Source organism: Balaenoptera musculus, chromosome 11 (genome assembly GCF_009873245.2).
Source record: "Balaenoptera musculus isolate JJ_BM4_2016_0621 chromosome 11, mBalMus1.pri.v3, whole genome shotgun sequence".
Lineage (NCBI taxonomy): Eukaryota > Metazoa > Chordata > Mammalia > Artiodactyla > Balaenopteridae > Balaenoptera > Balaenoptera musculus.
Genome location: NC_045795.1, coordinates 38,602,813 through 38,619,433, shown reverse-complemented (window position 1 = coordinate 38,619,433; position 16,621 = coordinate 38,602,813). Strand labels below are relative to the sequence as shown.

At 38.1% G+C, this 16,621-nt stretch overlaps 1 protein-coding gene across 5 annotated transcripts in view; it reads right to left on the bottom strand.

Annotated features, from left to right (window-relative positions):
• Positions 1 to 851: 851 nt before the first annotated feature.
• Positions 852 to 16,621, bottom strand: part of SRPK1 (SRSF protein kinase 1) — a 92,482-nt gene continuing 76,712 nt past the window's right edge. For 2 of the 5 annotated variants that reach the window (XM_036870323.1, XM_036870321.1), the window contains 4 exons: positions 14,251 to 14,358; positions 9,431 to 9,500; positions 4,868 to 4,960; positions 2,680 to 3,347 (listed from right to left, as the gene is read on the bottom strand). In XM_036870323.1, coding sequence (XP_036726218.1) covers positions 3,163 to 3,347; positions 4,868 to 4,960; positions 9,431 to 9,500; positions 14,251 to 14,358 — 456 coding nt within the window. In that variant the 3' untranslated portion in view covers positions 2,680 to 3,162. Of the gene's footprint in view, positions 3,348 to 4,867; positions 4,961 to 5,035; positions 5,366 to 9,430; positions 9,501 to 14,250; positions 14,359 to 16,621 lie in introns of those variants that run through there. The other 3 variants (XM_036870322.1, XM_036870324.1, XM_036870325.1) reach the window with 3 other exon arrangements.

Here is a 16,621-nt window from a genome sequence, read left to right as displayed (position 1 = left end):
TACACGGTAACTAGAGAAAAGCCTGTGTGCAGCAACAAAGGCCCAACGCAGCCCAAAAATTCCACAAATAAAAATGAAAGGCAAATTAAACACTGGAAAATGTGATGGAAAAATGACAAAAATGTTACCAAATCATCAAATAGGGAAGCATGCCAAAAGGAAGCTGGGTAATTGTAGGCTAATAACCAAAAACTACAAATGGCCAATAAAACCCATGAAACAAGCTTCTGACTTCACTAGTCACCTAATATGCAAATTAAAACAAGATATTCCCCTTTTGGGGCAATCAAACTGGCTATTAGGAATAAAATGAGTGAGATTACAATAGGCCCATTCAAACACTGTTGGTCATAGCAAAACAGTCCAACTGTTCTCCACGTAAGTTGGGGAACATTTATTAAAAGCCTTAAAAACATGCTTGCTCTCTGCCCCAGCCATTCCATTTCTAAGAATTTATACTGAGGGGTGAATGAGACAAGTATATGAAAACCTATGTATAATAGTGGTCATCAGTCCACTGCCTTTGAGTTCACAAAACTTTGACATTTTGCACTTTGTGATCTGTGGGGAAAAAAAGCAACCCACAAATACTGCAAAAAATGGTATCAAATGTAGGGAATAACAATTTTCTTAGAATTTTCCAAGATGTACTTTGTTAAATCCCACCCCACGCCCAATTTAAAGATAGAAGCAAAGCTACAAACGCCACAAAATGGCATGTGTTGAAGTTATACAGTTTCATGGCATATTTAAATTCAAAAAGCAACTCAACCAACCCTTTCCTCCATTCTGAAGCTAGGTCAGATCAACTTGGGCAACAAATAAACAGAAATCTCCTGGAAACATGTAGGTTATTAAATAATTTGTTTATTGTACTGCATTTACAAAGAAAACAGACAATGCAACCAGTAGAAAGAATAAAAATGTGTTTGGGGTTTTATTTTTTTACTGACAGCAAATAGAAATCCTTTAGTGAGATCCTGGCAATTTGACAATGTTATGATTGAGTTCAGGAAAGGTACATGGGGTGCTTGGAAGATCAAATTCTACAGCTGCCTCTTTCTACGGCTTTTAATTCATCTGGCTCCTTAAGTGATAGAGGAAAAGCCCTTATTTGGTGCGAAAACATTTCCAAAAAATTACAGGTTCTCTCTTATTAAAATTTCTCTTCATGTCAGTTGTTAAAACAGGGCCTTCTATTTGTGTGTGTGTTTGGTTAGTTCACCTTAATGTCATCACCAGAATTCCTGTAATTCCACAATTGTGATTTTACAGCATAGAAAAGAATTCAGTTCTAGTCTGGTATTGCTTTAGATGTATATATCGCTGAAAACCCAAAGTGGATTAGAATTGCTGAAGGATTTTCCCTGCCGTTGTTTGATACAATCTATTTTCTTTATTCTTGATAGGTGCATAGAACAGCCTCACTTAAAATTCTTTCTATAGGAACATGTCTGATTTCAGAACCATCCATCAAGGATCCGATGAATGGCTGGCCAGTTATTCAGGGTAATATGTTTACGAGTTAAATGGATTGCATAATTGCACCACTTTTTCCTTTGCCTTTGTTGGTAGATAAATGACAGAATCTAGATTCCAATCTCCTGAATAGGAAGCTGGCTACCTAACAGCCTCATCGGTGCTTTGCTAGTAGAGCCTCAAGTTGCACCTCCTTGGCTTTCTGTAAATCAGAGTCCCGTAGCCGCTTCTGGAGAATGCTGTAACCCCCAAGGCCCACTTGGTCCGTGCAGAACAAGCAGCTGTGACCCCAATCCTGCCCCTCTTTTGCTTTTCAATATGACCCGAGGAATATATGTAATGTCTAGGGCAAGTCTAGGAGAGGCCCATCCTAAAATAAGATTCACAAAGCCTTTTCTCATTAAAAAAAAAAAAAAAAAAGCCTCAAGTACATTTCAAACATCTCAAAATTTAAAACTTACATTATACAAAGAAATAGCAGCAGAGAATGGCTAACCTTAAACCAAACAAAGAGAAAAAAAACCCCTACAACTCTCAAAATAAACAACAATGAAAAAAGTGCCATCCCACCCCCTCCCCTTGGTTCTTGTATCCTGGGATTTCATTTAAGACCTGAAGCCTCTGAGAAAATGAGAAAGGCAAAGCCGTAGGGGGAAACTGCTTCAAGGCTGAATTCTGGACAAGGTAAAGAAAAAGCTGTAAATAAAAGTTGGGGACTGTTTGTAAAAGAACCGAGAACTCTAGGACAGTTTCTTCTCAGATGGGAAATCTCTGAAATCCAGTTTTCCTTTCTAGAGTCATCCTGAATTCTTTAGTTATGGGGCAATAAACTCAAGTGCAATGAGTAAAGTGCCAGCCAGGGATTAAAAAACAAAAACAAAAAACAAAACAAACAGTCAATCAAAGTAACTCTGCTGGTAGGGTACAGAAGAGACATAGGAAAGGACAGTTTGCAGAATATATGTGGTTCTGAAGAAATTACTAGTCAGTGGTTCCATTTTTGTTTCCATCAAAAATCAGACTGAAGATTCGAGGATCTCAGAGTTATTAAAGGATGAAAGGAATTTGACAGTGCTTTGAACAGTGATAAAATGGTACCCAAATTTGGTGTTTATACAGCTCATTTAAAAAGATAGCAGTTTAAAAGTCGCAGAAAAAAATGTGAACATAGAAAACAACAGAAATAATCCAGGAAGAGGATGCAGCCTGGATACAGCCAGTTTAATGTCTCTGCTGTACACAGAAGTAATACCCTTTCCCCTTCTCATCCTTATGCTGGCAATAGGATATGCACTAGAAAATTTGACTCTTAGAGTCAGTGAATAAAAGGATGAGCTCATACATCTTCATAGCTCTTTTTAAAAGGATGCTTATAATTTAAAGGATGTCCTAATGGAAAGACAAGGGTACAGGGGTGAGAGGCTGTTTCACATTTTAGTCCATTAGTCTTTGGCAGAACCCAATCAAGGCCAAATTCACCTAGGATGCCCAATGGCTGTGGGGGGATCTCCACAGGGTCAAATAAGCAAACCCAAATGAACATGTTGGATTCAACAAAAAAACAAAAAACACCCTAGAAACCCTTGAAGGAAGAGCTTCACCCTGAAAAGGGAAGAGGGAAATGCTTGGAGGGGAGGGGCAGAGGGCCAGCGTGTGATCTCTGCTGCGGTGCTGGGCTGGGGCTTAGGAGTTGAGCCAAGGGTGCCGGAGACAATCAGCGGCAGTGGCCCTCTTCTCGGGGATCAGCTCCAACATGGGCAGTAAGAAATCTGTGAAACCAGCTGCCTCTTCCTGAGACCACTCATACTTCTCCACTAGAACCTCAAAAAGGCCCCAGGGTTTCAGCTTCGTGATGTGTTTCAGGTCACCTACGGTAAAGAGAGTACAAAAGAAACTGACCAACATTGACAAGTGACAAGATCCTTTTGTGGAAATCCAGGAACTAATGCAGATAGTCTATAAAGAATCAAATTTTGCCATCAGAATCTAATCCTTCTCCATTCACAAAGCACATCTCTTCTCTAATGCATTCCTTGGAAAGAAGTGTCTCCATTTTTCACGAGGGCCTAAAAATTTTAAATAATTTTTTTCTCCACCATTGCAGGATTTTTTGTCCCTATCAAATTTGGCAGGCCTATCAGGAACTAGGTATTCACTAAAATGAGTATTAAATGCCTATATACTCAGCGTGGTCTTATACAGTGTTCAGAGGCAATTTATCACCACATACCAAGAATAATTTGCTTGTACTCTTTTTTTGGCTCAATAGTTTAGCAAATGTTGCTTTGAAATAAGGCAGTAATTAAAAAACAAAGAGCTAAAACTATGTCAAACGTATAAAAGTAACAAAACTAAAAGAACAAATAAATTTATAGATACAGCTGCATCACACTCTGTACTATTCTGGAACATTACTTTTTGCCTCCTTGAAACAATGGTTTTTTAAAAAGATAGTCAATGATCAGTGACTTGTTAAGGTAAATGCTGCTTTAAATTTTTTTTCTTACATGACACTTATTTGAAGTCTCTTCTGTGGGCAGTGAGTGCCTAATTACCTACTTGGTACGTGCATGCCGTTAATTTGACTTTGCACACAAGGAAGAACCTATGAAGCACTTCACCATTTTCCTGCCCCAAAGAGAAACATTAAGAAATTTTCTGAGGATGCCTGCTGTCAAGTGTTGAGAAAGATGATTTTTCTCAGCACTAGTGTAGACGTTGTGAGGAAAAGGGGAACCATGGAAAAAAGGCCAGACAGTTTTCTAGTCCCTTCTAGGTCAGGGTTTCATACTTAAGCTTTTAAATTTATTTAGAATGCATAAGAAATTCATATTTAAATACGTCAACATATATTATCTAGGCAAAAATTTGAGGTGAGAGTTTTACCTTGTTTTTTCTTCACTAATAAGTGATAACATAACTTACGCAATTGAAAGTATAAAGTTAATTCATATGACTGATGTGTTGAAGTGACTGTGTTAGGTATCACGGACTACAAGGTGAGATGTAGTCCTGCCCTTAAAAAGCTGAAACTACTTGCCCTTTGATAGAAATGCCTCAGCAAAATCTGCCCATTTTTCAGAAGTCCTGTAGTAGGAGTAATCAACCAGGTGCCAGCTACTATACACATAGTAACTAACTTAATATGAAGTAATCTCCATTTACAAAGCAGCAAACTGAGGTTGTGCCAAAGGCCACATAAGTAGTAGAGAAGCTGGGATCTGAACCCAGGCAGTCTAGCTCCAGGGTCTGCTAAGTCACAGCTCAGCATTCAAGGTAGGACCATCCTTCTGTAGATGTTGAGAACACGTACCCAAGCTGTACTTACCTCTTCATTGTTAAACACTTTTGTCCCCTTAATGTTTGGGAACAAACACATTTATTTTACCTTTTTTGGTGAAAAATTCCTTGGAATATTTTCCTGCCACAATGAGCTTGCGAGGCACCTTCCCCAGAAGTTCTATGATCAATGCAATGTGATCTGTATGTTTTGAACATTTCAAGAGGGGGAAAAAAGATATACATAACAGGGGTAACAAATGCAGTTCTAGATATTGGCAGAAAGAGTAGCATGCACACCTCTTTATAAAGCAAGCATTTCAGCTTGCTTGCTGTCCTAAATGGGAAGAAGAGGACTCTATCCATCTAATGGAGAATCCAGAAAACCATTAAGATTCAGGTACCCACTCCAGTGGGACTTGAGTGATAACTAAAAACAATCTTGGTGTGAATGCTCTGCTTCCTGAAGTTGCATCCCTGGGGCCTAGATGAAAACTCATGTTAACAATACTACCTCTGCGATTGAAGAAGTCCTGTGAATATTTCCCACTGAGGGCAAAGCGTCTTGGTATTCTGCCTATCAGCTCTATAATGTGCGCAATGTGGTCTAAAATAGAAGGGTAAGAAGAACAGGATCAAGGACAAGCTGTAAAAAAGGTTTTTCTATGAATAGCTTTTTCAAGAACTAGCTGTTTAAAAGTAAGTACAAATAAAACCGAGGATACTCAAGGGAAGACTGGGAAGGCCAAGAATTATTTCCGGTGGTTGGTCACCTGATAGTAGTTGGCAAGTCACATTCTGGAGTTTGGAGGCTGATCTATAATATTTTATTTCTATTTTGTCTATATCTAGGTCCAGGTGGGTTCTTCAGCTAAGCTAAAAGAGTGTAGCAATATGCTTTAGACATTCTAGGACAGACATTCATTTATAATAGTGCTCTGGGCTTCAGAGAGTAATAATATCACTTTAAGAATGTTCATGACAAAGCACTCACATATGATCGAGTTTTCACAATCACCCTGTAAAACAGGCCAAAAATTAATACCCCATTTTAAAGGTGAAAAGTGGAACCTCAGGGAGAACGGCCTACTTGAAGCCACAAAGCCAATAAGAGCTAGAACTCAAATGAAAACCGCTACCTTATCATGTCTAGTCCAGAGGTTTTTTTGTTTTCTTTGTCTGTTTTTTAATTTAATAAAACACATTATTAAAGAAAAAATTAGCACAAACATTTAAAGTATAGCTACTTGACTATCTTTGGCCACTAAAATGTTGAAGTCATGTAGTGCCTTGTAGCCGTCACCGCAGGCATATGGACTGTGAGCACCGCCAGGGAGGTGGGCAGTCTGTCACCAGGAGACGAGCCTGGGACCAGCCAGCATCCACACCTACAGACAGGTCTATTACCTTTTTCTGCAGGTGACAAAAAGTAAAAATATGAAGAGGCTTTAAAAAGTGATGGCTCCTAGCCACAAAACAGCTTTAAAAATGACTTTAAGCCTGTAGTTACAAAATCCAGGTCAAAAGGAATCACTTAAAACTTCCAATAATGTATCTTAGAGGAAAATAATATGCTAGAGACATACACTTATCTGGGAATTTGTGAAGGTTTCAGGTCATATCTATTTCTCCTGTAAAGGACTCAGTGGTGTCATTTTAAAATAACTTTATATTTATGAATTCACTATAACTTTTGGGCAGTTTTTACTGAATTTATGGTTTGGTAACAAGTATTTGGCTGCCAAAAAATTTCTGCCAATTTTAGGCAGGATCTGCAAGTAAATATCTTTGTATAAATTAATTATAAATGAGACTATAATTTGTCTTACTGTAAACTTCCAAGTAAAGTATTGGTTCTTTTAATATTTTTCCTATACCAAGGAATTATTTTTCCCTTAAAATTGTTATATTACTTGAAATTCCAGCAACCTATCTCTGGCTTATCAATTAATCATAGGATTAATGTATCTGACAGGCAAAATTATCAACTATTATTCCAAGATTTAGGGTTGTGGAATGTCCCTAATAACAGAGGACATGCTACTTAGGCCCCAGTCTTACCATGACTTGTAACACTATGCATACACTAGCCAGGGGATAGGGTTTGCTTTTTCCTGCTCCTATGGGCCAAACAGTAGTAATCTGAGGTTTTATCTAAGGGCTGGAATAGGAGGGAATAAATTAGGATATAAATATCTAGGGTAACTGGTTCTCCCTTTTCCCTTACTTGAGTCTTTTCATATACATTTCAATTTTCAGGTTTGGTAGCATAAGATCCTGTACAATGTAATTCTAGCCACTATATGAGTCTGTACCACACACTATTTATAGGGAATCCAAGCAAGCAGATAACAGGGAAAAATCAAGTGTGTACACAGGTAGTAATTACAGTAAAAGGGGCTTACATACAGAAAACATGTCCAAACTGTACCCACTAAAACAGGCATATGGCTATGGTGATTAGTTAGCAGAGCATTTTTCAAATAGTACTTATTAGGAATATCAGCAGGCCTTACTAACATTGCCTTTTGACATCCCAGGGGACCAGTTTGAGAAATAGCATTGTTGGTTCCATAAAGCACAGAACCTGACTTCCCAAAGAATCAAGGAAAGCACAGAAAGTAAAAGACATATTTTCCCCATTGGGAGGGTACACTGGTAGTGCGCTCTCAAAGTAATCCCCATTAATCCTGAAAATAAAAGCGCCAAAATTGTATAATAAAGAAGGTAAAACATTCCTTTAATAAAGTGTTTTTATTCACATTATTATTTCATCTAGTTACTTGAATGCCACCATGATTTAAAAAAAATCATCACTCATTTAGTTGTCCGCTTTCACAGCCTCTCAGAGCATCTGACACCTTGGGCTTTTCCCACTGGTATTGCAAAATATAAATCAATAATATTTTGTTTTAAAATGGAATTCTAAATGTTAGTATCATTTAAAAAGAAAAATACAGCTTTAATTTTCAGAAAGGAGAAAAAAGAATGCTAAATGTTGTACAATTTATATAGACAAATAGGATATATTCCCTGCATTCAAGTAGTGTGTATCTGTTAAAATCGACTTCCAAATAAAGTTGCAAGCTAACTGGGCAACAAGCTGATGAACAGGTAGATCCCAACTGGGTAAAGAATGAATCACTGATTTACACAGGAAGGAAAATGACTAGATGTTTTATAAGAAACCTGGCAAATATTGGGTTGGCCAAAAGGTTCGTTCGGGTTTTTACGTAAGATGGCTCTAGTAGCACTTAGTTGTCTTTAACTTCATTCGAAACAATTTTGTTAGATTGTATGTGACAGCTTGTCTTATCAGTGTGCATTTAAAAAAAAAGACTTATCAAAATTGGTGAATTTTTGTGAAAAAAGCAACATTTTCGGCATATTATGCTTTATTATTTCAAGAAAGGTAAAAACGCAACTGAAACGCAAAAAAAGATTTGTGCAGTGTATGCAGAAGGTACTGTGACTGACTGAATGTGTCAAAAGTGGTTTGCAAAGTTTCATGTTGGAGATTTCTCGCTGGATGATGCTCCATGGTCGGGCAGACCAGTTGAAGTTGATAACGATCAATCGAAACATTGAGAACAATCAACGCTATACCACGCGGGAGACAGTCGACATACTCAAAATATCCAAATCAAGCGCTGAAAATCATTTGCACCAGCTAGGTTATGTTAAATGCTTTGATGTTTGGGTTCCACGTAAGTTAAGCGAAAAAAACCTTCTTGATCTTATTTCTGCAAGCGATTTTCTACTTAAATGTAATGAAAATGTTCCGTTTTTAAAACAAATTGTGATTGGCGATGAAAAGCGGATACTGTACAATAATGTGGAACAGAAGAGATCGTGGGACAAGTGAAATGAACCACCACCAATCACACCAAAGGCTGGTCTTCATCCAAAGAAGGTGATGTTGTGTACACGGTGGGATTGGAAGGGTGTCCTCTATTATGAGCTCCTTCCAGAAAACCAAACGATTAATTTCAACAAGTACTGCTCCCAATTAGACCAACTGAAAGCAGCACTCGGCGAAAAGCGTCCAGAATTAGTCAACAGAAAATGTATAATCTTCCATCAAGATAACGCAAGACCGCATGTTTCTTTGATGATCAGGCAAAAAATGTTACAGCTTGGTTGGGAAGTTCTGATTCATCTGCCGTATTCACCAGACATTGCATCTTCAGATTTCCATTTATTTCAATCTTTACAAAATTCTTCTAATGGAAAAAATTTCAATCCCCTGGAAGACACCTGGAACAGTTCTTTGCTCAAAAAGATAAAAGTTTTGGGAAAACTGAATTATGAAGTTGCCTGAAAAATGGCAGAAGGTAGTGGAACAAAAGGGTGAGTACGTTGTTCAATAAAGTTCTTGGTGAAAATGAAAAATGTGTCTTTTATTTTTACTTAAAAACCGAAGGCACTTTTTGGCCAACCCAATACAAGTTTTAGTTTAACCAATTGTGGTCTTTTCTCTAATCCTTATATAGAATTCTTTAATATCTATTATAAAATATCTAGTATACCTAATACTTAATATAAAATATCTTATATTTCTATCTTTTCTGGGACTTATATATACTTAGCACACTAAGAAGACTAAGGCTCTTCAGTACTAGCAAATTACATTAGCCACCGTGCACAGACATCCTTGGTTGAGGGGACTTACCTTCATCTCGAGTGTACTCTTCCCCTGAATGAGGTTCAAATAAATAGTCGCCTGTGGCCAGTTCAAAGGCCTAAGAAAAAGAGGAAAGCTTATGAAAGCATAAAAAAAAAGACGTTTAGGAAGTTTACTGCTATTTGGCTCAATTTTAAGTAATTTTTTCTTCTTGGAAAACCTGCAAATGATTATTTAAAAAATTGTCTAAGATTATTCCTAAAAAGCTTTCCTTTCACACCTGTACCTTAATAAAACGGAGCAGGAAAACTGCAAAAACTCAGTTAATATCAATATGTGGATTATTCCAAGCCCTGTACACCCCAATCCTTCAATCAGTAATTCAGCTCTCTTAAGTTTCTCTTTTTGCTCAGAGAGGGGCATATCTAAGGTGATTTTAAGTTATTAAATTATTCATGAGATGAACATGAATAACTTATAACTTCACATGGCTAGAAATTACGATTCTGTATCTAAAATCAAAACCAAAAAAATTCAGACATTTTTCTACCTATAACTCTTCAGGGTTTGGTAAAAAGTACATTTTTAAAGTTTTGCTTTGGAAAGCACTTAGTAAACTGTCCCAGATAGAGAGTTCCCAATTCCTAGGTCTATAGAACATCAGAAAAAGATTAAGCATAAATGGAGTTAGGAGCTACTCATATTGACCAGCAGGTTAGCATTCACCAACCAGGAAAAGGCACATGTCCCCTATAACAGGAAAACGTCTTGTAAACAGTGTTTGAGAGGGACTGAAAAAGTGATTTCCTCAGGATAAGTGTCAACCAGTACAGAAGGACAGCATGTGAGTGATGGGGCTATATTAATTTTTCACTGACAAAAAATAAAGCAAGTAATTTAACAGCAGTTTTTAAAAGGACCTTATTGATATAAAAAGTACAGTTATAAGTCAACTGCTAGCCATGGGCCAGTTTTGGTTGACTTAATGGTACTAAGTAGCCCAGACAATCTCAAGAACTGTGGAGTGGATTTAGTTGGGGCACATTCTCAATTCAGACCCATGTCTAGGTCTTGGTGGTTTGCCAGTGCTACGATAGAATAGTCTTTCTCAAAAATGTATAACCTGGGCTGTACCACTGCCCAGAGCAAGGCCACAAAAGCAGAAGTTTCAGGATTGTCTCTAACATGTCAGAGATGCTGTGGCTTCTTGCTAGGCATAGCTTGCTTTACATGCTAGCAGTCTGTTATGAAACTGAACTACACTGATAGAACAGATACCTGTTTCACCCTCTAATTATCCTGAGGTTTACGGTCTCAAAGCAGAACAGAAACAATTTGTGATTCTTATTCATCAAAGTTTGTCAGTCTCTTCTGAAACCAGTACTTAAATTTTTCCATCTCATAGTGGGGGATTCAGTGAAGATATTAAAGCTAAAAAAAAAAAAAGTAGATAGTTTTCTAAAAGTTTAAAATATTATAAAATTTTCCACCTAGATACTTATAACTAGTTACCTAAAGTTCTCTAAAAGAACTTTATTTTTGGAACATAAGGTAGTTGCTAGTAGTTACAATTTTATAAATAACAGTAATAAAACCAAACCAAACCGAAAGATCACAACATCAGAAATGAAAACTAGTAGAAACTCTAGATTACAAAACACGTAGTTGAACATCTTTCCTTTACAGATGAGAAAACTGACCAGAACGGAAAGGCCAAGTCCATCCTAGAATCCATGGCTCCTGGTGCCCACTCCTGTGCTTGTCTCACACTGACCAAAGGGCCTATTTTATGTCAGTCAGGGTCATGCTAACAGACAGAGGCAAAATCAGGGAAGGTATAATAAATCCAGTGTGCTGGTACATCCAGATAATGGAATATTATTCAGTGACAAAAAGGAATGAGCTTATCAAGTCATGAAAAGACATGGAGGAACCGTAAATGATATTATAAAGGGAAAAAAGCTAACCTGAGGTGCCCACTCCTGTGCTTGTCTCATACTGACCAAAGGGCCTATTTTACGTCAGTCAGGGTCATGCTAACAGACAGAGGCAAAATCAGGGAACGTATAATAAATCCAGTGTGCTGGTATATCCAGATAATGGAATATTATTCAGTGACAAAAAGGAATGAGCTACCAAGTCATGAAAAGACATGGAGGAACCGTAAATGATATTATAAAGTGAAAAAAAGCTAACCTGAATTATATTGTATGATTCCAACTATGACATTCTGGAAAAGGCAAAACTATAGAGACAATAAAAACATCAGTGGTGGCCAGGGGTTGGCAGGGGGTGCAGATGGATGAAGAGGCAGAGCACAGAGGATTCTTAGGGCAGTGAAACTATGCTGTATGATACTATAATAGTAGATACATGTCATTACAAATTTGTCAAAGTCCATAGAACGTTTGGAGAATTTTAAAACATCTATTCTTTATTAATTCTTAATGTTCTTCACAGAGCATTCCCTTCTTATAACTGTCCTTCTAACTTTGTAGTCTCAATCACTGAAGTGGTAGGCAATCTCATAACTTGCCTTTTTACCTCAGAAAGGGTCCCAATCTTTCCATCAATTAATTGTACTAGATGAAGGATGATCCATCTCTCCAGGCACTTCTGATATTTCAAGATTTATTTTTATTCTCTGAGTATGGTGAAATTTAAAGCACTTTTTCTACGTCTATTAGCAAAACGAGAGAAATTTGGGGGAACAAATGGGGCTCAAGTTTTCATGATATTGTCTCAAGTCAGGTAAGTGCTTTCCCTCCTTTGGTTAAGAAAATTCCTGCACATGAGCTGGTACAAAGAGGGGCCAAGGTTAATCCACCCCCCTTTCATCTTTTTTGCCTTTTTGCCTTCTTAAGCCTGACACTGTACATACTATGTTACATAGCAAGCAGGACCTACTGCCCTCAATTAACCCACTACTAAGAACCACATCATAATAAATCAGATGCCACCTACAAACTAGCTGTATTTTGTATGGCGGCATCTCTATCAATTATTTCCTCTACCAACTCAATCCAAATCAAATTCCTCAACACAAAGCTTTAAAGTATGGCAAGAAAGAAGATTTTCTTCCAATGTTCTTTCATCTTGTGCACACAATACCAAATCATCTTCAATTTAGACAGCCCTCCCCCTTAAAAGACCTGTGACAGACATGCCATAACAAAATAATTTAAAAGGTCATGCCATATTAACAACATGGTTTTAACTTTATTATCTTTGGAAGACAAAGGTTTTCAGGAATGTGAGCGTCAAAGAAATCTATGACCCAAAACAGGTTGGGGCTTCCAGTCTGTCCTTTCTCTTTTAAGTTTTCCCCAAAGTTGACTGTAAATACTAAATGTTACTTGAAATGACAGTTTAATATGTTTCTGATTTAGTTCACTCATTTGATGGTCCACAAATATTTATTAAATACTATTGTATACTGAAGAATTTGTTTGATCTTGTTCTGTTTCCCGGGAGGAAGCCTCTCAACTCTTGGGCTTTCCAAGTGATAAATGTGCCTTTTGTTATTCATGGTGGGCCCCTTCGGACCACACTTAAGTTTATACTGATGAGGTGACTCACAGTGGACCCCTAGACACAGTTTCAAGAGGGGGGCTGGATATGCCACCAAGTTGGACAAGACCAACTGTACAATTAGAGGGTTGAGGCTTTGGGCTGAGTGTTGTCAAAACTGACCCCCCAACCTCTCGGGAAGGGAAGGGGGCTGGAGACTGAGTTCAACCACATGACCAATGATTCAATAAATCATGCCCAAGTAACGAAATCTCAGTAAAAACTTTGGGCATCTAAAGCTTGGGTGAACTTCCCTGGTTGGTGATACACACTGACGTGCCAGGAAACTGATGTGTCCTAAGGAAACAGAAGCTTCACCTTTGGTACCCTCTCAGACCTCACTGTATGCATGTCTTCATTTGGCTGGTCCTGATTTGTAACCTTTATATCAAAACTGTAATATTTTAGCACTTCCCTTAGTTCTGTGAGTCATTCTAGCAAACTACTGAATCTGAAAGGACAATGGAAACTCCCAATTTGTAGCCAGATGGTCAGGAGGTGAAGGTGGCCTGTGGACCCCAGAGCTCGCAGCTGGTGTCTGAAGTGAGGGTAGTCTCGTGGAAAACTATGCCTTTAATCTGTGAAGTCTGTGATAACTCTGGGAAGTTGGCATTAGCAGTGCATTGCACCCACTCAAAATGTCCCAGGCCCTGCACCAGACACTTAGCTATACATTATAGACATGGTTCCTGCCAGTACTTATAATAAGTGGAAGAGAAAAAAGTAAATCCACAATTACAAATTGAAGAGTACACTCCACTTCAGGAAACAATATGTTCCAACATGAGGCTATCTGTGGGAAGTCATTTAATATCAACTAAGTCTGACTACTTGAGTAGTTGCCTGACAAGGACAAAGCAGCAACTTATGAATCCATGGATGACTGAGCTTCATATCCTGTGAGGTGCAAAGATGGCGAGTGACTGCTAAACTGTACAGAATGAAGCAGTTTCCAGGGTTTTCCCTAATCTGAAAATAGATCAGAGCTGAGAGGGCAAGGGTAAGGGTAACCTCTCATCATCAAAAGCAACACCCGGTCTGAGCAGTTGTTTTTAGCCACCCCGCAACCCCAGTCTGTAGTAGGAAACATTTGGTTCCTTCACCTAACAGGAATTTGGCAGGAAATGAACGGAATGTCAGATGTTTGTAACTAAGCTTTTAAATTCAGACCTCTCCAGACACGGGATTCAGAGTGCCAGTGATGAGTCAGAAAAAAAATCCTTTTCTGTTAATCAGCTGGTCTACTGAAATTAGCAAATTACCACATAACAAGTTTAAGTCAATGGGAAAAACATTACCATGCAGGCTGTGCTCCAAATGTCAGCAGGGGTATTATAGCCAGATCCTATCAGAACTTCCAAGGAGCGATACTGCCTTGTTTGAATATCTTCTGTGAAATGTTTGTGCTGAGTAAATGAAGAAAGAAACAGTATTTAAAAATTCCTTTATTCTAAAAAGTAACAAGTCATGATTGCTTAATAATGGAGATTAAAATAAGTTCAGGGAGCTTTCCCCAAACCAAAGTTCCCATGTGGCTAATTTCTTAAGTATCATTTAGATGTTATTAGCTCCAAACAGCACTTTTCTTTATATGCTGTCTACTCCAAATTATTTCTCTAAACATGAGTCTGAACTTAATATAGATACACAGGTTAGGAAATAACAATCACTTTTTAAGAAATGGAAAACTATTACTCCAAACAAAAATTAAGTTGTTCATTTGTCTAAAATTAATAACTTGCATTTCAACAAATAAATGATACCAATTTAGGTTCAGTTCAAACTCTTCTTGCTGTGTGCTCATTATAGGAAAATAAAAGATGTAAGTTTCAAGTTTTAAGAACCTTATAAACACCACCTATAAAGACTTCTTGCCCTCATTCTCTTTTGCCTCCCTCACTCCTCCAAAAATATCAAACACGAATCTTGGGGAAACAGAGACCATGTTAAGCATCAAGGGGATGCAATCAGCAAAACGTTTCTTTAACACATGTATGGGAAAGAAAGGGAAAACCTCTATATAAAAGCAACTTAAGAGACACAGCACCCAGTCTGGCATTCATGGATTTTATTTGGATCTTGTTCTAAACAAACAAAATTAGAAGAATGTTTAAGAGATAACTGGCAAAACTGACTGAATATTTGATATTAGTGAACTGTCAACCTTTTTAGGTGTAACAATGGTGTCATGGTTACCTTAAAAGAATCATTTTTTAATGGTACAGATGAACCGGGCTGCAGGGCAGAAGTTGAGACACAGATGTAGAGAACAAACATATGGACACCAAGGGGGGAAAACTGCGGTGGGATGGGGATGGTGGTGTGTTGAATTGGGCGATTGGGATTGACATGTATAAAGTGATGTGTATAAAACTGATGACTGATTAAAAAAAAAAAAAAAAAGAATTCGCCTGCCAATGCAGGGGACACGGGTTCAAGCCCTGGTCCCAGAAGATCCCACATGCCGCGGATCAACTAAGCCCGTGTGCCACAAGTACTGAGCCTGCGCTCTACAGCCCGCAAGCCACAACTACTGAGCCCGCATGCCACAACTACTGAAGCCCGTGCGCCTAGAGCCCGTGCCCCACAACAAGAGAAGCCACCGCAGTGAGAAGCCCGCACACTGCTGCGAAGAGTAGCCCCCACTTGCCACAACTAGAGGAAGCCCACGCGCAGCAACGAAGACCCAACGCAGCCAAAAATAAATAAATACATTTATTAAAAAAAAAAAAAAAAGAATCATTTTTTAGAAAGCCATATTTACAAATGAAAATAAGATGCCTGGGATATACTTCAAAATGACCTGGAGTGGGTGGCAGGGTGGGGATATAGGTGAAAAACAGCCAATGAGTTGATAATTGCCGGGTGACACTAGTATAACGGCAGGGGAGTTCATTCTACTCTCTACTTTTGTATAGGTTTGAAATTTTCCATAATAAAAAATAATACAGAAAAAAGAAGCTTCAAATGAGTCATACACAGGAAACAAAATTCAGATAATACTACAACATGTAGCGTGAAAGATGATTTTCTAATCCTATTAAAATTAAAAAGAAAAAAAAAACAAGGAACAGCATTTGTGAACAGGAGAAATTAGGCAGAGAAAGCTTCAGGTAGAAAAACCAGCATTGACCAGAGCTCCACAGGGTAGTACTGGACTAAATGTGCAAAAGAGCAAAAAGTACTTCAGGTGGAGGGAACATCATAAATAAAGGCACAGAAAGACATTTGCTAAAGCCAAACATAGCTGACTGCTAGGTTGAAGAGTTTCGATTTCATCTGGCAGACAAGAGAACACCACTGCACGTTAGTCAACAGGACAGTGTCCTGTAAGAAGACTGATAGGACCTCTGAGAACACCATTCCAGTAATCCTCTGGTTTGTGGCCAGATTTAGGCTTAGTAATGAACATCTGAACAATGGCTGTGGAAATAGGAGAAGGAAGAGTTAAAACCAAGGACATTCACAGAAAGAATGAGCACAATTTAAAAATTCAATTCAAGTGGGAGACAGTAGGAAGAGTCAAAAAGAACTTTGTGGTAGAGGCTGTCGACAAAAACACGGATGGAGAGACTTAGAGAGGGAAGTGGTTTTACAGGAAAACAATGGGTTCAGATACTGAGTTTGAAATGGAAATGTACTACAGGTGATACAGTTAGAAAAATGAAC